The sequence below is a fragment of the Lagopus leucura genome, unplaced genomic scaffold, assembly GCF_019238085.1.
Source record: "Lagopus leucura isolate 7727_CA_CO unplaced genomic scaffold, USGS_WTPT01 Super-Scaffold_100024, whole genome shotgun sequence".
NCBI classification, from domain to species: Eukaryota; Metazoa; Chordata; class Aves; order Galliformes; family Phasianidae; genus Lagopus; species Lagopus leucura.
In genome coordinates this window covers 7,439,941-7,461,962 of record NW_024962276.1, presented here as the reverse complement: position 1 = coordinate 7,461,962, position 22,022 = coordinate 7,439,941, and the positions used below count along the sequence as shown (strand labels likewise).

At 41.0% G+C, this 22,022-nt stretch overlaps 1 protein-coding gene across 6 annotated transcripts in view; it reads right to left on the bottom strand.

Moving 5' to 3' along the window:
• Positions 1-683: 683 nt before the first annotated feature.
• BRIP1 (BRCA1 interacting helicase 1) overlaps positions 684-22,022 on the bottom strand; it is a 104,028-nt gene continuing 82,689 nt past the window's right edge. For 2 of the 6 annotated variants that reach the window (XR_006180626.1, XR_006180629.1), the window contains exons 25-26: positions 6,259-11,541; positions 684-4,998 (exon numbers count right to left, since the gene is read on the bottom strand). Coding sequence is in view for 2 of the 6 variants with exons in the window: in XM_042880043.1 (XP_042735977.1) it covers positions 11,449-11,541 (93 nt within the window). In the remaining 4 variants the exon portion in view is untranslated. Of the gene's footprint in view, positions 4,999-5,018; positions 11,542-15,641; positions 15,815-22,022 lie in introns of those variants that run through there. The other 4 variants (XR_006180628.1, XR_006180627.1, XM_042880043.1 and 1 more) reach the window with 4 other exon arrangements.

The following is a 22,022-nucleotide window of genomic DNA, read 5'->3' as shown; positions in this document are numbered from 1 at the left end:
TGAGAATCGCTGAGCCGACTCATGTGGGAGGAAGCTGTGCTCCTTACTGAACAAATCTCTCTCTGATTTCACCTGAAAAGCCCTGCAGCAGGGACTGTGCCCTCCTCCGTGCTGCTGAGCGGTGGCGCTGGGAGCTTTTCCCACTAAAGAGCGCAGTACTGAAGCTTCAGCTGTGATCAGAGGGTTGGGTTTGTGCTTCCACCCCTTGCTTCCCAACTGGGCGAAGGCAAAAGGCTGAAATACACACTTAGAAGTCAGGAGGCACTTCTGCATTTGGATGAATCCATTCCAACGAAGAGAGGCTGATGATCGAGGGCAGCTGCTCGCAGCGGGGCAGCCCTGGGGCCACCATGGAGGGCACGCTCCCACCTGGACAACCTACACACATGCAGCAGACTGTGTGTGACTGGTGTGCATTTTGTAATCAGATTTTCAAAATCACTACAATTTTTGCATGCTGAATAGCTATTTATATACATATATATATATTATATATATATAAAAATATATATATATATATCACAAATGCAGGCCACGTGTCCAATTCAGCTTTGCTTTTTACAAATGAAATACTTAATAAAAATGAATGTTGCAAGGTTTGGTTTTTTTTTTTTTTTTTTGAAAGACATCTATTTAAGATTTTTTTTTTTTAATTACACACTTTCGATGTAAAAACTAAGGATTGGTTAGATAAAAACCATATATACTACAGATAAAATTTTATTAGAAACCACGATAGATACAGGTGGTGTGGAATTTTCAACTGTTTGTTACATAGCATGGACATTTTATTTTACATATCAGAACATAAAGTCATTTTACTACTATTAACTGTCTCTGGCTGCATTTCAATAACAAGCATAAAGCTGTTCCGTGGTGAATTACTGGATGCTTGCTCTGTCTTCTCCCTTCTTCTGTCCAATTACACCAATCCCACACTTTATCCAGATGTGCACTTGACTCTTTTTGGGATATTTTACCTGTTTCACAACTATGGCCAATAATAATAATGCCCTTTTCAAGGAGTAGTCACTGCTTCTTTTTTTAACTTTTTTTTTTTAAACTTTATGTCACTCAATACAATATTTATGCATCTAAGGCTGTTTTGGAAGCAGCTCCTACAAGAATTGGCCCAGCAGCTTTCTGTCAAGGCAGTACAGATGAGCCCTGAACCTGTAAGCAATCCAGGTTTTAAGACCGAGGCTGAGGACACATGCAGCAATGCTCACAGCCAAGATTCATTGCTCCAGGAGCCACGGGAGCTGTGCAGGCACTGCGTGCAGCCCTGTGGCACACCGTGAGCTGTGAAAATAGTACCTGGTATGGCCACTGCAGGGCTGATTGTAAAATGCTGAGTGAGCACATATGTGTCTAAAATTTGGGTATATGCTAATCTGGTCATCCAGGCCCCTTTTATAGTCAATGGAGAGAGACTGGGCAGATTAAAATGGGATGAATCATTCTGCAGTGCTGATATTTTCCACTCGCAGAGGAATCTAGCTCAGGCAGACTAGATTTCTCATTTCTAAATGGCTAAAGTTAAGTTAGGAGGATCCCACTCCTACTTGACCTTTATAAAAACATTTAGATAGCATTAAACAGCATGCTGCTTACAAACCACAGCTGAACTGAGCACAGATCCTCAGCCAGCACACCCCTGGGGCATGCGTTGGCTGCATTAAGGAATGGAAGGGTGGTGGTTTTCGTCTTGCTCTTCTCATTGCACAATGCCTAACCTGTTTTTTGAATCCGAACCCAGAGAGAGCTCATGGGCAAAGCGCAGGTGCGACCAGATGCGGAACCCAAGCCCCAAGGCAGGTCTGCATTTCCCATCTGGTTGGTTGTTTGTCTATTTGCTTTACAAACCAGAAACAGTAAACTGAAGGCATCATTAAAAAGAAGCAACCTATACAGCACTACAATCAATCAAATATGCTCACTGTGCCCAGGCTCTACTTACTACAGATTTCACTTCTCAAGAATGCAGAGAACTTCACGTGCATGAAGGCTTTTCCAGCTCCAGCTCTGACCTGGTGGCTGCATCATAACAGCGAGTAGCAGCCCAAGTCCAGAAAAACGTGGTCCAGTTCAAATCAGATTAAAGCAAAAATTAGCAAGTGAGGAAAACTTGGCTACACACGAGTTCTGTTTTCCATTGATGTATTCTAATCTGTACCTCAAAGGCTGTTTTTCTTTAAGGTAGATGTCCAAATTTCATACTGGCATGAGCAAGATTAGTTCCACTGAGTCCAGCAGCACTGGTGCCAGCAGTGAGTTTGGACTTCACTCTAAATAGAACAAATATTTGTATCAGTTTGCTGAGTATATGAGTAATACGAGTATTTGCCAAAATTTAAACAAGCTAAACTTGAGTCATGCCAGAAACCCCACCGTTCAGTTTGGTATCGTTGGCAGCTCCCAGGCTCAGGAGAGGCCTTAGTCTGGAAGAGCTTGGGTGTTTTTGGCAAACGATAATTTTTTTTTTTCTCTCTCTCCACATTTTGGAAAATTTGTGCCTCTCTGTATTAATTTATGATGTCATTAAATAATTCTTTTTGCAGCTTGTATAGAAGGAATGTTTCTTTTGAAGATGAGAACTCCCCTGAGGATGGTTATAGTGAAAAATTCCAGCAGGAGGAAAAAACCTCCTCCCCCCTTGGCCACTTGCATTTCTGCAGTACTGCTGGAGCAGCAAAAAATTTACAATATTTTAATTTAAGGTTCTGCTCCAAGGAGGTGCCACGCACTTGCCTGTGACAAGAGGCAGCCCAAATTCAATGTGAAGCGAGGGCTTTCATTGCTTTGATAGTTGGTTGTAACAGAAGTCATGAGCCAACAACTTGCTGCTGGGGAGAATAAAGTTTTGACCTATTTCCTTTCTACAAAGTACAGGTTCAGTATTAAAAATGAAAGAGCAGAAAATGTTGGGAGCGGTACAACAAAAGCAAAAAAGCCTTTTCCGACACGAATTCAAAACAAAAACAATGTCATGTGTGAAACTGCTGCCCAGGTGGTGCCCATCACAGAGCCCCCCCTAAGGAAAAGCCTTCAGGCAGCAGTGTCGTGGCAGATCCACGCCGTGTGCCAGCTCTGGGTGGTACAGAGCAGCCTGTGTTGTGTTTAAATTGAGGTGAAGTTTAAAATTAAACTTGGGTTTGGGCTTCATGGCCCAGTTGAGAGCTGTCTGGGCAGTGATGCAGCCTAGTGAGGCCTAGTGTGGCCTAGTGTGGCCTAGTGTGGCCTAGTGTGGCCTAGTGATGTCGAGTAAGGCCAAGCAAGCCTAGCGAGGCCGAATGAGGCCTAGTGAGGGCAGGCACCTGTCTGCCAGTGAGCCCCTGCTGTAATGGCAACCAGAAAGCATCCCTGACTGACAGTTTCTGGGACTGAGCCGCAGCAGTCATGGTGGGTTTGAAGTAACAAGCCTTCAATAATAAAAAGATAGCATAAACCTCCAGATCTTCATATAGATGCAGCCTCCCTAGGGGCACGCACAAAGCCACCTCCTCAGTGCCAGCAGGGCTGGGTAGCAGCCACTCCCTGACCGCTGCCACTGCCAGCTGTTCTTCACAGCACAAAGTTTAGAGAAATGCTCCCAGGAGTCCCAGTATCCCTGAGGTATGCCATTAGCAGCCAGCATGGGGCTTGGACACATTGCTTCTTTCCATCTGCATGACCTGGGCAGTGGCCTGGGGCCTCACAGTCCTTGCAATGCTAATTATTCCCATGCGGGTGGAACAGTCTCCTCCAAACCATTAACTCTCCCAGCCCATGGCACACTGCAGGCTGTGTCCGTCAGGAGTTGAGGAGGTGACCACAGGTCCCTTTAGCCACGGGGTGCTGTAAGTACCAGGCATAGGTAGAGAAGGCGCAGCTGCAGCTCCTCAGGTTCTCTTCCAGAAGAACTGCACTCCAAAAGAGAGATTTCAGTTCAGGCATCTGGTGGTAGTAAGCCCTGAGGCTTTGGGATCCAAGCCCTTTCTGTTCAGCCACCACATCCTTTGCACAGTGTGCACCAAAGCACAGCCCCAAGCCTAAGTCTGACCTAAAAAGAGCTTAAAAGAGGAAATGAAAGGGTATATAAATTAGTGCAAAGTGCTGATAATGCTAACTCAATTAAAATCAGGCTTATTTTATGCTAATTATAAACTTGTTCAAGCACAAGAAAAGTAAAACACACTGAAAGGAACATGTGAGGAATAGCTAGAACAGGTCAGAAGAGTCTAGTTCCACAGACAAATAGTAGAGGGTAAGAGGCCTGAACAAGTATCCTGCAAGTGCCAACAAACTTTCATCTGGTTTTCTTTCTGTTGCCGTTTTCCTCAGTTTTCAGCAAATACAAATTTTTGGCCTTTAGCCGTGCTTTGTTACAGTTTTGATGAATATTTTCAGTGGGGCTGTACTTACAAGCTGGAGGACGTGCCTTTTCTTAAAGAGTATTTCATCGAATGACCATTTTTGTCAGCACTATCTACTTGGATAAGAATGATTTTAACAGTTTTGAAAGACGAAACTTGATAAATTCAGCTTCTAGTTGGGAGGTTTGCACTGACAGCAGGAAATCAGGCCAAATTTGTCCAATGCCTCGGACGCTGCCAGCAGGAACGGACGCATCCTTTGATAAATATTTACTGAAGAACAACATGTGCAGAGAACAGTATGTGCAAAACTACTGTCTTTCCTTAACAGTCTCTGTCTTACATAAGGCTGACAACAATGTATTCTGGAGTTCAACATTCAGTAGAGAGCTGTAAAGGAATATTCTCAGATTTTCCTGCCAGAATCATAAGGCTTAGTCCTGTTTCTGTTGAAGTCAGTAGGAAAACTTTTATAGATTTCAGCATGGCAAGACCAGGCCTCTGATCTTCTTTTCAAGGCTTTCAGCCTTGGCTTCGCTGCGCACAGGTTAGGTCTGAGGCAGAGAGTAGTTGTGCTTGATGGATGACGCAGACACACTCCGCAAATCATGGTTTAGTCATGCCCAGTGCGTCTGAGCAGCTACTGAGGGAATAATAACATTTTAAATTTAACATGTTATATTATATTTAATATTAGTTGTGTATCTCATAAATAGATGAATAGTTCATAAGAAGAATAAGTCTTAAACCACTGATTATCCACACTAAATCCAAGCACTCATTTTAGCCTGAAACTTTAGAGCATATTTCCCCAGACATGAGGAATCAATCACAAGACATCCTGGAAAGGTGATGAACTTGCTTTGTGCTGCAGAGGTAATGGGAAACAGTCAGCATGCACGCAATGGATACCTTGACTGAAAGCAAAGGTGACTGCTACCAAGCGACTGTGTGCAGGACAAACTGGAAGTGGGAAAGGTAATCAATTAAATTTAAAGTGAAGAATAAAAGTAACCACATTGTCTTATCCGATGAGACATCTTTGGGTAATGATTTAGCCTTAAGCTTACTTACAAGAATGCAAAAAATGATCAAAATGAGAAAAATATCAAAGATTTTAGCCATATTAAAGTTCTGTTCTAAATAAATCAACATTCTCCCTTCCCATCCTTCTACAGACACGATCAGTTGAATGCTTAGATAGTTTCCCCCCTCCCTCAGGCTTTCCCATCATTTATCATTATGAAAGAAAGTAGACAGGTTAGAGGCAGGAAAAACTTCCACTGGGATTTCTGTCGAGCGTCACAGAAAAAGACTGCATTTACACTTAGTGCTAGAAGTGAGCACATGGCTGTCACACAGACTTTTGAATGGATGTCCCTTAGTATTTCTACATTTCTTCATTCGGAACATGCAAGGAGAGATGGGGTTTAACTCTGTGTAAATGTTGCCTAAGCACTTCGAAGGTGGGAGGTGTTAATGCAAGCAGACTGCATGGATGTGCATGGAAAAGCAAAAGGGCAAATCTCAGCCTCCAACAAAGACTGCACATATAGAGAGAGGCAAGTGAGCGCCCCTGTGGATCGTCTGACCATTTGCCCCAGTGTGACACAGGTGGGAAGAAGCAGGGTTGGCCACAGGATGGCACCGATGGAGGAACGTGTGGTGCATGCTGTGTTTCCTGTTCCCAAGATGGTGCACAAGGAAGAGCTGGTCCTGCAAGCTGCACAATTAACTCAAAAGATTTCAAAAACAGCTTTAAATGGTTGTCTAAGAATTCCAGTGAAGTTCAAGATTTCCAGTCCTAATATACTCAGCAATGATTCAGCTTACAGCCATTAGTAAACTACTTAATTTTTGCTTTGTGTCTGTCACGCACAAAATGAAAATAATCTTTACTCACCTCTGCAAAGCACTTAATCAGATCGCCTGAAAATCAATATTCATACTCCAGACAGAAAAGAATGGAAGCAGGAAGTCAACAGCAAGGAAATAAACACAAGGAAATGGTGAACTTGAAAATGATGAGGAGGAGAGAGAGAGGGAGAAAATGGTAACTAGAAAATAAAAATATTCTTCTTGACAAAGAGCAGAAGCAACTGGCAGCATGCAAACAAGCCTTCTGAGGAACTGAGTTTTGATGTGGAACACATGCACTTTTCTTTAATTTCAAAATGACAGGGTATTCTCCTACCACATACACTGCATGCCCCACTCTGAAAGCCTAATGCAGTAATAATTCTTCACTTGGCTGTAATGCTGTGCTCAGATGTTTCTTTGGAAATATTTTCTTTTTTGTTGTTTCTTAGTGCAGTCTGAGACTCTCTGTTTGGCAGTGGTTTTCCACAGCCCAGCTTCTTTTGTGTCCTTCCCAGTTTTCCTTTCCACAGATACTGCAACGCATCAATTTGATGAATCATGCTTTCTTCTAATAAAATATTATCTTAATCCAGTGCCAAAGGCCAGATTTCTATGATAGAGATTCAGAATGAGTAATAATTACAGCAAAAAAGAACTTCTGCTGCGCATTTTCTTTTCCTCTGTTTTTGAGGGTGAGAGGCTTCCCAAGTCCCATTATTTTCATATAAGAGGTACCTTTTCAGCTGGAGCCCATTAGCTCAGCAGGGCAATGGATTGATTGCCTTCGGCCATTGCTCCTGGGCTCCATTGCTGCTGGCCAGTGTTCTCTAAGTGCTCAGCTTCTTTACAGAGCTGCATGGTTGAGCCCAGCTTTCTGGCAACCCCCTTGAAGAGCTTGGGTTTAAGTCTGTGATTACTGGCTGTGAGTATCCATTACCCAAATATCTTCAGTAAAGGGATACAAGTCAGTAGGCAGTTGAGTAGGGCTTTGGCGTATAAAAGTTGTTATAACTTACCAACAGGGATACAAGAGAAGATTTGCTTCCTGCAACCCACCATGTCAAGGAGCCAAACAAAACTCATTTGTTCTGGTTTTGTACAGATGACCTGGTTGTCTGTGCAATAAGCTTTGCATATCTCACTGCCTAAATAGGCAAGATCTGAAGATCTTCAGGGTATCAGCAGTGGATTTCATGTGCTGGTGCAACGCCTCACACAGAGGAACCGCTGGGAACTACCAATATAAAGTGATAATAATGGCTGTCTGCACATTTCATTTCATAGGATGCATTCCTTTTTGCAGCATTACTGAAAATCACTAAAATATAAATGAAATAAGAACCGTTCTTTTACTTACTGCTAATGGCAGCCAGTCATACTACCCTTGCTAGCTACATATAATGACATGCAAGAAATATTTTAAAATACACTGTGGCAAAATACTACACTATAAATGAGACTTCTGGAGATGTTACCTAAATTAGTCTTGCCTTTGTGATATTTAATCATAATAATAAAAGTTAGAGCGCTTTTGCCTTTCCATCAGAAACTGCTCTTACTTGTTTTGCTAGCCCCACTCTCTACTGGCAGTGTGGTGTCGTGGTGTATAATTTCATAGACACAAAGACACTTCACTACCATAGCTCTCATTATTAAACAATATATTTTAATTGTCACCACCTTTCTCATATAGACATGGGCCAAATCTATCCTTATTGGCTTCAACTCAGCTCCACAAGGGATGGATTTGGCTCAATATATATAAAAATACAGCAAGTCAAGTCATAAAAAGAAATGTTTGGGTTTCTTTTTTTATAGCAGCCAATGCTTTTTGCCATAAGAACACACATGCCTGGCCAGTAAAATCCCATGATAAAGGACTAAAGCGTTTAAGACTTCATATGCAGAATAGTCCGTGGTGTTTAATTACAATAGCAAAAGATGCTGTGTTATAAAAGCATTTCTTACCTGGAGAAGGGATCCATGCTCTCCAATGAAGCTTAATTACCCAAAGCATGCTGAGTTTTTCCCTCCTGGCAATAACCTCTAACACCAATAACTCTGCTGTTTCTTTTGACATCTGAATAGCTGAATATTGTTAATTTTTGTTCTAATTTCCTTATTTGGATTATAGCCTTCCACACTTTTACTTCCGAGGAAAGATTTGAACATTATAAGAGCTTCATTCCTGGGACATTCCTCTTTCTTTCTCCCATTTTTCCCTGCAGAATTTCATGCTCTCAGCCCTGTTCTGGCACTCCTGCTTCCCCATCTCTTTACGCCTTCCCAGCATACTTGGCTCCAGATGTAGATTTATGCATTTCCCCTCTTGCAACTCTTTCCAACTACACTAGGAAGGTTTCAGCTTCATCATGGACCCAGAATATCCAAATTTCTGCAGCAAGAATTTGCTTAGAAGCATTAAAGAAAACTCCTTGCCTGCCTGTAAGTCTGAAGCACTCTGGAGTCCTTTGTTTTACAGCTCTCACAAACACAAACGTGCACAGGGCAATAACGCTCTGTACTGAGCAGTGGAGCTTATAAGGAGTCATGTTTTTCTTGTGCAAAAAAAACCCCACATCCAACTGATATTGTTTTGGGGAAACTGAGTCTTCATTATTTATTAAGTCATATTAGATTTATAGCTCAGATTTGTGCCCAACTTTTATTAATTCATAAGGAGAAGACTATTTTTATATAGAAAACCTGCTTTCTTCAGGGCGGGACGGAACCTCTCCCTTGGAAAACGCTGTGATATTGAGCCATGATTTAGAATCATCACCTGTATTATCCTCCTCATCCTCACGCCTGCATCCTCAGCTTTTGATGAAGTCAATTTCCTGAGTGCATGTGAAAGCCTGTGGCTGCAGCCTGGAACAATCCTGCCTCAGTGCTTCCCTTGTGTTGTTGATCCTTTAATTTCCTCCAGCCGACTCCTGCAGGGGACTCGCTCGAAGTTTTATGCTACTCTTTTGGACTAATCATTTACGACTGACTTAAAAAAAAAATAAAAAGTCACTCACATACAGCTACTGCTAGATAGAGGGGTCACTAATTGGGATGTACTGCTAGCCAATTGGCAACAGAGGTTTAACAGCAGTTCCCAGGAACCTAAAAATTGTGCCCAAAGCTTTATAACCAGACCAGTTATTTAGATTTTTATTCAGAAATTATGGTTGCAATCTATAAAATACCTCTGCAGTGCAAGTTTTCACACCTTTAAAAGCAAGGCTAGCAGAAAGTCATATAAAACCGATTAATAGAAGAAATCATAATATCAAGAGAAAGATCTCCTATTCTGCCTAGCTATGGGAGTTACACACAGGGTTCTCATCTGTGTGAAATCCTGTGTTAAAAACAGAAAATCTAAGAGTACTTGCAATTACAGATCTGAAAGAAAAATTAGAGGTTTAAAAGTCTGTGCCTTAGGCTAAGGACAGAACAGGAAACGAGACAAAAAGCAGAAGGACCGTGCGTCCATTTATCCAAGGTTATCGATGTTAATGCACAGCAAAATGGAGATCAAAACAGTCACTTTACTGTATGTGAAAAGCAATATTCATTAAACATTTCTTTTGTGAAATGTTATTAAATTCCAGCTTCAAGTTGAGAATTTGATGCTCATCTCTCGGACAACATCGCATTTACTATTTTTTTTTTTAATAATGTTAACTACACTGTCACGGATGCTGTTGTTTTAAACACGCTCTGTGTAACTAGAGCGTCTTCTGTGAGGTATCCAGGCAAGGACAAGCATGACAGCAGTGATCCAGGAGTAAATACACAGACATGAATGGGCAACTTTACTTCTTGGTTTTGTGTCTGCGTGCATTACAGGTGAGTTGAAGGACAGATTTATATCATTTTGATGCATTATAAACACCAAGTTCCTTACTTCAAGTGAAAGCAAAGTCACACCATGTTTTGGAGAACAGAACTGGGTTCTGTTGCTATTTCTGGCTGCATTTGGCTCAGATTCACTTATGCAGTGTGGCAGGAGCTGGTAATTCAACCCTTTCACGTACTCTTGATAAAAATTCAAGATTCAATTAAAAAATTATTCTGGCGTACTAAGTCAAATGTGTTTCAAACTACTCTAGGAAACAGAAAGAAGGAGATAGAAAGTCTGAAGTGGCCATTTAAATGAATGGTTATGTATGGCAGAAACAGAAAAATCTCGAGCAGCAGCCGATTTATACGCTGCTAATTCCTTCCTTAGACGATCAGACTTAGGCTGGTCTGATTTCAGCAGGAAAATCTCTGCATAGAGATCAACACTGGTCTCAAGCATAAGATCCTAATTATTTGAAAGGCATTTGTTTTCATAGCTTTTTTTTTTTATGTGTCCAAGTCGATGGCATTTTAATGCCTTATTAAATGGTTGTTTTACAGCAGCCCGTCTGTTCAGTCTCTGTGCCCATGTCTGTACTTTGTGCTGCAAGATTTCACCTTTCATGCTGGCCAAAAAATATTTTCCAAATTCCCTATAAAAGTTTTCGATATTTCCTAAGACAAATAGAGTGGGGTTTTTTTACGTACTCCAAAATGTCATTGATACGGTAGATATGATATGTGCAGCTCTGCAGTTACGGCGTGCTTGCAAAAAGGTAAAGGTTTGTGTTCATTACAGAGATATTCTCGGCTAGCTCGGGCCCAGCTTTATGTGATTTTTTTCTAATTACATAAACAAATGCAAATGTTTTCATTTCTGTTTTTCTTTAATTCAGTTTAAATCCCAGCAAGACAAAATATGTGAACATTCCCCTACTGTGTTTTTAGCCCAGACATTGCCACGTGGGGTCTCTAAAAGCACAAGAAGTAAAAAATGAACCAATTCAAAACCTACCTGAAATAAAATGAAATTGAGGAGAATTTTTTGTATCAAATTACATCAAGCATAGGCGAGGTGAACAAACATTCGAATGTGAAAAAGAAGGCAAATTTTAAAATGGTCTATTTACTAGCATGCTGACAACAGTTCCAGCAAAATATTCCTGTTAAACACATGGTGAAACCCTTTGCTTTGTTGAAGGCAAATGGCAGAACCCCTGCTGACTTCAGTGGGGCCAGAATTTGTAACCAGGTAGCTCTTTCCCACCACTCACAAGAAAGATTGTACCACCTCTCCGCTTACCCCAGAGTATCTTTATGGAGTTAGCATGTAATAACAAAATCCTTTACTTATCTGTCTCATTAGTCCTGATGAATCTGTGGTAGAGATCAGCAAAATCTTTTAAGATAAAGAATAATCTGAATTGCCTGCTTTCCGTTTTTGAGGGTTCTGTAGCAGTAAGCAATAATGAACAGACGATGGGAGCAGCCAGACCTACAAAAGAAATAGTATTTTAAGAGTACTGTACCTAAGGGGAAAAAAAGGTTTGCTTTTTTGTACATAAAGAGCTCTATTCATTAAAAGAAGTTTTTACAAATGTGGTTATTTCAAATAGTCAAAAAGTGTGAAATACACTTAAAATGAGTAACATTTGTGGGCTTTCCTATGGTTTAAATATGTGCCATACTAATAAAGCTCTCCTCACACCTCTTCCTCAATCATGGTCTTCGGCCTCATTCTGCAAGGTGCTTTGCTGCGAGGGAGCTCAGCACTTTGCTGGAGCAGAGCACTGGCTGTTTAAGTCCCTGCTCTGCAAAGAGGAGAGGAGCTTACTGGGATCCAGAAGAAATCACCCATCCCTGACATCCAGCATGGCACATACCACAGTGCCCAGCACTGAGCCCATCAAGAGCGCCATGACACTGAAGAGCTAAGCAGGCACAATAAGGCTGAAATGAGAATGGAGGTGGAGGCACACAAATCTGAAACCCTGCAGCCCCCACCGGGTCAATTGTTAAAGCACCGATTGCCTTCTGGAAGCAGAATCCAAGCACATCCAAGCACAGCCAGACCAGACACCCCAACACCCGCACAAATAACAGCCGAGCCTACTGCATAACAGCAGAGCCTTGCTTTTGCAGGAAGCCTTCCCATGTCCCATCAGTTTTCTTGTCCTTCCCACTCTTGGTTTTAAAGTGGACCTGGCACTTACACTGTATACAAAGCGTATATCAACCGCTGGCACGTGGAACAAAACTGCTTCACGTGTCATTAAATGTTTCCTCTGCTGATACTGGTCAGTGTTGTTGGACAACCCATAGCAACTCTGCAGTGCTACTGATTTAGATTCAAGCTCATTCAGCTGAGGTTTAACAAAGTGATGAAAATCTTTACAGAACAGATTTTCCAGTATGCGATTCCTCCTGCTGTGTGAAGAAAGCTTTAAATAGCTTTGCAATGAAACAACCACATTAAAATAAGATTATTCAGAAGTACTCTTTTTTGCTTTTGTCCTCTCGGTTCTCAGCTCCCTATGATGTCCAACACTTCAGATAGCTGTTTTTAAAAGAAATGCTCTCAAAACCATGACCTTATTTGCCTCTCCTTCCAGATCCCTGCTATCACGCTCTGTTGCTGCACATCAAGGAACTGAGTGAAACACAACGTGACAGCTCTATGATGGTCCAAGTATGAAAAACATGACATGCTTTGGAAAGTACTGCTTTAGATACAATAACTTTAAAACCGAACACGTTTGCAATAGCACAAAAAAACTTTCAAATTTTGATGTGTGTAGCAAGGAAATAATCAGACTATTACTTAGTTCACACACAGAGACCCAAGAAACTATCACAATATTGTACAGATAGTTAGACATAAAAAGACACGTGTCAGTCAGTATCTGTGTTTTACTAAGGCACAGATCTTCTTTGCTTCTCTACAACCAGAGAGGAGAATTTAATGTCAAAATTCCTTATTGAACACTAACAAATTAAGCCCAAAGCACCCAAAACATTCAGCAGGAGGAAGTTATGAACAATAAAGCCATGCTTATCTACTAAAATGCCCACAGCTCAGCCCCAATGGAGGGGAGGACACCTTTGCCCCCAGCCCAACGTCTGTCCCAGAGAAGACAGACGTCCATCAGGGCAGTGTCTGCTGGATCCCTGTTGCCTGCTGAAGCTCTGTCCAAGCAGTATAACCTTTTTCAAAGAGACGGCAGTGAAAATGTTCTATAGGTTTAACCACTATCAGATGTTCTTTGAGTGGAATATTAATTTCTCTCCTGAGAACATAAACGTTTTGTTGTAATAAGCCACCATCCTCTCAAGCCCTTTGATTTGCTCTGTCAATGCTGCCCCCATCACAGCATCTGTGTCCAGCCTGGAAGGTGTCTGAAATGTGGGAGGCAGGAGCGGAAGCAGGAACATGGCTTTTTTCAAAGACTGAAGATGTTAAATCACACCATACTGGCCAGTGAAATGGTTTCCTTCTCGCCAAATGCATGCAGTGGTTTTACAGCATTAATAAAGCCACAAATAAGCTGTCTGAAATAGCAGTAGCAGTAATCCGTAAGAAAACCCCAAGCCTTTACCTGGCTGCCACTGTCTGGGGAGCTGGTTGGGGCTGTCCTGCCTCCATTTGCTTTTTGTCTGTGCAAGCCATTCCCTGGCTGACTGCGGACTCATAATGAGTTACTTCTGCCTGCAATGATTCACTTGCCTTTAGGTTTGATTCCAGGTCGATGACTTTCAGCACATTACAGACCATTTGCCACCACATCAGGTCCTGTCTGAGTGTTTTCTTTCATACTGAGATATCATCTAGAGATAATGCAGAACAGGCATGCTGCACAATACCTGTTCCCCATCTTCTATGGCTCACAGGTGTGGAGCCAAAACACGTCTTTTCAAACCACAGTAGGTCCAAGTCCTGCTCTGGAGGCTGCTCCCTCATCTGTTGCTGTTATTGGCTTTGCAAGCTCTGGTCAGGCCACCATTTGACTTTAATCAGAACTCAAGTGAGGTCCAAAAATTGTTGAAAGCTCACTTATCCCATCCCCATTCATTTCCTTGATGCCCAGTAGCACTTCTTTCTGCTTTGCTTTCGCTGAACAGCAAGGTGCGGGGTAATGGGCTGCTTTCCCTCAGCATCAATCTGTGGTAGACCACTGTGTGCAGGCTGTGTATTTATTGGATCCAGAGAACTGATTTTTAGCTGAAAAAAACTTTCAGGGAATCTAAAAAGTATGCCAAAGCCTTGACCGTGGCACAGTCATGCCTTTATCCCTGCTAACAGCAGCACTAATGGCAGCAGTGACTCCAGTCTCAGCGGTCCCAGCAGAGCAGGGGGGTCCGGCATGGACCAATGTAACTTGCAGTCAGTTCAGCATTTCAGTGTATTAGCATGGGAGATGATTAAGCTCTTCCTCAGACTTGCAAGGGCATGAGCAGCTAACACTTCTGCAAAGGCCTCTAAAATGAGATTTCCTCTGCCCTGCCACAAGGAACTGCTGTACCAGGAAAATCTGTGCAATGTGCAGACACTGCGCTTCACCTGGGCCACGTAATTAAAGAAAATTTCTGGAGATTTAATTTATAAGGCAGCATTTCCAGCAGATTTAAAACTCTGTTACTAAGCATAATGAAATCCAAGTCCCTCCTTAGCTTATCCATCATTTTAGCCACATTTCTTGCTCTGAAGTAGAGCTCTAATTTTCAAAATCAATTCTACCAATGTTGGGATGTGTCATGTCTCCCAGCAGTCACTGTCTCTGCTTGCAACCAGTTTATCCTTTTTCAGTCTGCCTAGTCCAATAACTTCAGTTTGAGAAAGGGTGCTTTATTCCATTCATTTCACAGATCCTCATATACATTCAAAAAGTAAACTGACCAAATCTAGAGAAAAGCTATGAGCTTTATCCTCATTCCTTTGGAGCTCAGCACTTTCAGCTTCATGTCTTCACATTTCCTGAACTGATTGAAGAACCTTCCCTAGACATTTCTGAGGCTCTGTCCTGGCCAGCCTCAGAAAGCTTTTATGGCCAATTTTTTCATAAGTCTAATATTTAACTGAACTACTTCCTTTAATTTTTCCACAGCTGCCAATTTTCCTTGTTTTACAAACCAAGATTATCACTTTTCCTAATTGTACAGTAAGGCCAGGGATCAGATTAGGAGCGCCCCTTTTCATCATTCATTTTATAAAGAGTACTTGAGTTACAGGATTTGGCTGCAAGGAATCCCAGTTTCTGTCCATCTTTCCAGTCGTTCAGTGGGGCTGGGATTTGAATAGACCATATGTGCTTCTTATGAAGCCCATAGCTCGAAAGTAGGTGGTGTTCTATTTTTTGAGCTGATCTATTTCAATTTCAAGTTACAAGTATATTTTCCTCCTAATTTTCTATCTCACGGATATCATCAGCTCACAATCTTTTTGTTAAGCTAGATTTCAAAGGTGACCTAAAATTCTTTGATTTCATTCCAAAATTGATATTTTAGCTCATATCTTCCTAAGTACTGGGCAGCTAGCTCCAGGCTAGCCAAAATTGTTCCACTAAAATTTCCAAGCGATGGCAAGCAGTTTGTTGGACAAGACAGGGATCTTGTCAATTCATTTTTGGAGGTTTCTATGCAGCCTTACCATCTGCCCAGGGAATTCTGTAGACGGCCCTCACTTCTGAAGAGGACTTCCAGACATTTCAGATTCTTGTTGTAAATGTATTCACCCATCTTTGATTTCTGCAAGTCCTGCATAAAACAAGGTACTTGGGAAGGGGAAAAAAGAAAAGAGAAGCACCAATGTTTCAGATACTGGTGTTTAAAAACGTTGTCTGGATGTTCTGAATTAATATGGTGTTAGAAGCTGCCAAATGGCTGCATGCCAAGACTCAACCCAAGGTGTATTTTTATGGCAAAGCTATAAACCCACAAAATAAGTGCTTTATAATGGAAATTCTGACACACTTTTAGTATTAAGAGCAGAAATATACTGGTTGTGGCAAGTAAGTATTTGACAGCTTTGGTACTCCCTTGTCAGCTGTTCTGCCTTAGCAAGTCCAGTTTGATGGTGGGATTCCTCCTTTATCTCGTTGTGTTCCAGCCACATGATTCTGGGGCCAATGGGCTGAGCTACGTTCATTCTGGACCTTTCAGTCCTTCTTCTGGGTGATTACAGTGAAAAGCAACAGCTGGGAATCAAGAAGTACTGACATCTGCTGCATTCTGGAGCTCATGGCACTGACCTGACTCCATGCAGAGAGCGGCTTTCATCAGCCAAGGGATGGGAGGTTTCCTCTGACAGCGTTCCTTTGGAGTGGCACTTGTCACCTGGTGACAAATTACTGTGGCTGGGAAGAAGGCTGAGCACAAGGGCTTTGCTTTCTACTTGAAACTGACAGGCAGAAACCATCTTGGGATGCTCGTTGATATTAGAGCTATGAACTAACCCATGCACAGTGGGAGAACAGAGCCACCTCAAGTGATATCGAGGATAATCCACCACTTGAAACATCACACAAATGCATACAATCTAACAAGAGACTGTTTAAAATTGCTACCCAAACACTACACAGCAGCTCTGCATCTGATCTGTCTGTATTGCATACGCTAAACCTGAGATTTCCAAATACAGGTAGGGGGATTATGGATACCTTTTCCATTCCACACTTCTTGATTTGCAGAAATAGTCTTTGGGAAAACCACGAAAAAAATGAGTCAACCTCTGACTGTCAGAACAGAGTTTGAGACACCCACCCACAAACTCATGTACATATTGAACTTATTTCATACTTCATACACAAGTTGGAGAGAAAAAATTGCAACTTAAAGTGAAAGAAATCTAAACAGCTGACAAAGAAACAATGATGGATTAAACTTTTCAAGTAGTATGCAAGCTCTGTGTCAGAAAAGTAAGTTTTCCTACTCTTTATGCATAGATTAACTGCAGCAGCAAATAATAATGCAGAAAACTGTTTCTTTTAAATAAAGATTGAGAGGAAATGAAAACCAAATTACACATTACTTTTCAAAGAATCTGTCTGAAGATGAAATAAAACATTTGTGCCTATGAACCAAGATTCATACACTTAACTTCCAACATCTTCCATTAACGCCCCTAGGAAATTTAACACAATTAATTTAATGTTCTAAGGGGTATGCTGAATGGAGGGAAGCAGAGCCTGGGGCATACTAACTGGCTGCAGTCTTTGAAGGAAGCTAACAGCTTAAAGACATAAGTAAATTTTACTTGTATCTTGAGGATATTATTCATAAATTTACATTAGCTTAGTTTGGTAGATTCTAAGGGCGTTTATGGAAGGCCTAGAAATCAAAGCCTTAAACAAGAGCATTGTTTTGTTTCAAATCACAAGCCGCTTGCTCGTCAAATTTGGAAACTTCTGTGGTACTCCACAGAACTTCCTGTAAAAACAAAATTCTGCATAATGGTTTCAGACGGGACTGAACACTATTGATCAAAACACAGAACTGCATACAAGTCAAGAATCAGATGGAAGCTGCTAGCAAGACAGAGGAAGAACAAATCTTATGGGTACATCTGGACACATCAATAATTATGCAATTAGAGTTTTTAAAGGGCTGCAAATTCAGAAGAAAGTAAGGCATCACTTACAAAACTTGTGCTTTTCATGCTGGACGAATTGGTAGTTAGCTGAATGCCTGCAATCCGTGACAAGGAAGAAATACCTTGGTGGTTTTGTGCTCTAGCGTTTCTCTCTGGAATTACATCTGATACAAGAAACACTGGCTTCAATCTGAATTAAAAGATCATTCAAAAAGTATGTTGCATGTATACTTGCAGTATGTTTTAAGATACTGCTTTAAAATGTGGTACAGAGCTCTACTGCTGTTCTGTCTATTAAGTCTACCTAGTCTACCTTTCAAGTCTGCATATTTACACAACTACTCTACATGCCTTTCAGGTTTATTATTTTAGTGGCTTGTTTTTTGTTGGTAGATAGATAGATAGATAAAGCACTGCTGTATTTTCAATGATCTGGTAATGAAGGTTACCTTCAGGCAAACTTCTGTCATCCAGCAGCATGACAAGGTCCCGACTCCTGCCTTCAGATCTCTTCTGAACTAGCGGTACCTGTCATATTTTGGGCTCTTTATTTCAGTAACCTTTATGGATGCTCCAAGTATATACACACACATGGTTAAATGTTAATATTCATTTCTGCAATAAAAAGTCAGCTCTGATGCAACTTCACAAGCTGAAGGAAAATATCAATGTGTGGGGAAAGAGCCTTTGGCACGACAGTTTATTTTTCTTGCTGTGAAGATCAGAATTTTCTTTATGATTAGTCTCATATGTTTCATACTGGTTACTCAGGATATTTTTCTATTTAATGCAAATTAATGTTTATGCTGGTTTAATACCTTTATTTAGAGGCCATGGGAAGGGAGCCTCAGTGTGGGTACATGCCCAAATGTGCCTTGGGACTGAGGACAAAGAAGATACGGTCAGCAGCCCTTGTTGCTTCCTGGACCTGCTCTGCAAATCCACATCACACACAGTGCTTCCTTTGGACAAGCCTTCCTCCTTTTATTAGCTCTTCTCTGCTTTTCTGAGTTAGAAAATCAATGGAAATTTGATTAAAATATTTGGTTTTGGTATAAAACAAAGATAACCTGGGAAAAGTACTTCAGGCAGAACTCTCACAACTGAAAGAATTTAAAGGTTTTCTCAGTTTTACTTTCTTTGGAAGAAATAGAAACTAAGAGGCCCTTTTATTGGTACAATGATGCGGAGGAACCTTGAGGGTCTAAGTGTCTCCTTCTGACATGACTTAAGTCAACAAGCTTTTCTTAAAGAGTATTAACTATTAGATTTGAAGAAAGGCATACAGCTTTCAGCAATGAGACATAAACACCTTAACAGTTCAGTAGACCTCTACCAGCCAGGGCAGAAGAAGAGCTAGAATATTTCCACGATGGTATGGGAGCAGGATGTGGAAAGTTGGAAGGTCATTGGAAAAAAATATTTGCCACAGGAACTCTGCTTTGGAGTCAGCAGGGAAAAACTGAGGGATGCAAGCCACGGGCATGAATGCAACCCCAAGCAGGGAGTTACTGCTCTTGCAGAACTGCTGCCTCTCCCCATCTGCAGTGAGAATTTTGGGGGTTCCCCAGAATGGCCACCCTACACCACTGAGCAAGACCCATGTGCCTGGGCATTGTACTGACACAGAGAACTGTACCAGCGTAAATCTGTCCTGTGTAGTCAGTCTGGAGGGAATAGCAGAGATCCTAAAATCACTCAAAGGCAAATCTACTTCTTTAGCCCTGTCTAGACTGTGAGAAGATGGGTTCTGCCCTGCACTGCCAGGGCTGGAGGGGATGTGGTCAGCTGGTACGTCTGGTCATGTGTGTGGTTGGAATGCGCTAAACTGAGATCGTTTTGCAGAACCAGTGTTTGCTGAAAATATTACTCTAACCCTTGCTGGGCAGACAACATCATCCTGCCAAATGCAAAAAATGAGGTTTTGTTAAGCTACTTGTTATGAGCTGCCCAAACCTTGACTGCAGCTGAATGAAGAAAGCCCAGCATTCCCACGACGAACACATGGCTTAACCAGAATATGGGAGGTCCTTTCCTCTGAGAAGATGACAAGCCTAGGAATAATTGTTAAAATAAATACTTGAAAACTTGGCTCTCTCTCTTCACCTACACAGAAAGGAACAGCTAAATCCATAAGCCAAAGTTTTTGAGTAACTTTTAAGAAGTATTTCTCCTTTGAAACAGTTAGAAGCATACTTTGATCTTTGCGTATGAAATAGTCCAACTTTCAGAATAATCACAGTCAACATCCAGTCTCATTTCGACGTATAATTTGTGGCTTTAACATTTACAATGTTATTTTGAGGAAATGTAAAAAATATAATTCATTTGGTATGGTTTGAAGTCACAGATGTTACAAACTGAAGATAAGATATTCAAATTTTCTATATCTTACAGAATTTTAAGTTGTACCTGTGGGACAAAATTTCTTTCTTCACAAGGTTCCAGTGTTCCCACACTGAACTCCAGTTGATTTCAGGATGATTTGATTTCTACCTCCCATTAGAAGACAGAAATTGTCTAAAAGTAAATTCTGGCTCTTATTAAGAACTATTATGCTTTCCAAGTAATACTACCCTTTAAGTATATATAATATAAACCACTGTAGTAAAGGAATATTTATGAGTTATTTCCATACCAAAAAAAAGGATCAAGAGCACACAACTTCTTATACTGCTACTGAACTACACGTACAGGCCTGTCTGAAACCCCAAAGCTTGACATAAAGACTGGGACACACCACAGTTGAGACTGTTGGAGCATAGATAAATGGAAAACTAAGATAATGGAAGACATTCATTGTGTCCAGTGCAAAGCACAACATAAATATAGAACAAAACAAATAAAAGGTTACATCAACAGAAAATTTACCTAATGTAACACACAGTTTTATATTTAATAATACTTAAAATGCATAGACTCAAACTTTTTAACGGGAGTACCTATCATCTCTTTTTTGTGATTGTTTACATGAAGCTGGACAAACTGTATTATCTTTAGTTGCCTTAGAAATAACACCTGTAATGTTTTGACAGTGTAAGCCATGCAATACTGCTCATGCAAAGGAGGACTAAACTAGAGGTTGGCAGGAGCTTTGTTCAGAATAGCTTTAATGCACATTCCCCAAAAGGAAACGGGTGTGTGCTCCCTAGATGGTAAAATACAACACGCCTTCACGTACCAACCAGTATCGAACTCAACCAAGACAGTTTTGAAATAAACAAATGCAGAGGACTCCATCTTCAGGGCCCAGAAAGAAAAATGGCTGACGTTCCCTAGAATTTCCACTTCCAGAGAGTGAGTTTTCACGAGAGGCACCAACAGAATTAAAAATAGGTGGCAAAGACAGAACTGATTAAATGCTTACAAAAAGTAACATCCACTATCTCCACTCCTTTCCAACAGACATCCCCATCTGGAATTTATTTTTAGGATGCTCATTCCTTCTCACAGGTTCAATGCTACCCGTTTCACACCATTTAACTATTGAAAGCTCTTGAAATTCCGGACCGGAGCAGCCAGAGCCCAGTGTATTTCAGAGTGATGTAGCTAATGTGTCAGACTTGTAAAATAGCTCTTAGTGGTAGACCTCCATTTAGAGAAAGACGGAAACTAGCTTTAAATACTTAAGGCTTTAATATCTAGTCCATTACGCTGCAGCAAGGTCTTGTAAAGAGTCAATTATGGGATACTTCTGATTTGATCCACATGCAAGGGAAATCCGCTTCTTTGCCTTTAAAGCTCTGTAGTAAGTGTCCTGTTTAAATAATTAGTGACACTTTTTCTTTGATCAAATTGATTCACATTGTTATTCTTTTATGTTAATTTAAAGCTTAATCCACGTAAAATCCAAGACAGATCTTAATCCATCACTCAGAGAGCTTTTACCAAAGGGCACTATCGTGAGATTGTCCAGAAAACACGACACGTTAAAGACAGTGGTGAGCTAACTTGTAATGTGGGGGCTTTTCCCCCCTTCTGGAAATCTGTGAATCACCAACTAAGTTGATACTAGTAGCTCAGGTAAACAGTAGTCAATTCAGAAACAATTCTGTCTGGAGACACAAAGTTAGCAGCTACTATGGGACAAATTCTGTTCTCCTGCATATTTAATGACTAAGCCAAAATCTCAGCATTTCCTTCCATTAGAAGTGTGTTTAATCGTGGAAAATTTTCTAACGTAAACTGCAGTTACTTTAACTTATATTCTTCCTACCAAGTTTTCTACTCAGAGCTTAGTTGCCCAGGTTACAGGGAAGTTAACAGCAACAAAGTTGAAAGGGATTGCAGGCCAGACAGAGCTGGTTGAGGTGCTCAGCCAGTAGAGTAGGTAGAAGAAAATGTTCCCTCAATATTTATAATTTCTTGTCCATGCTCTTCTCTTTGGTATG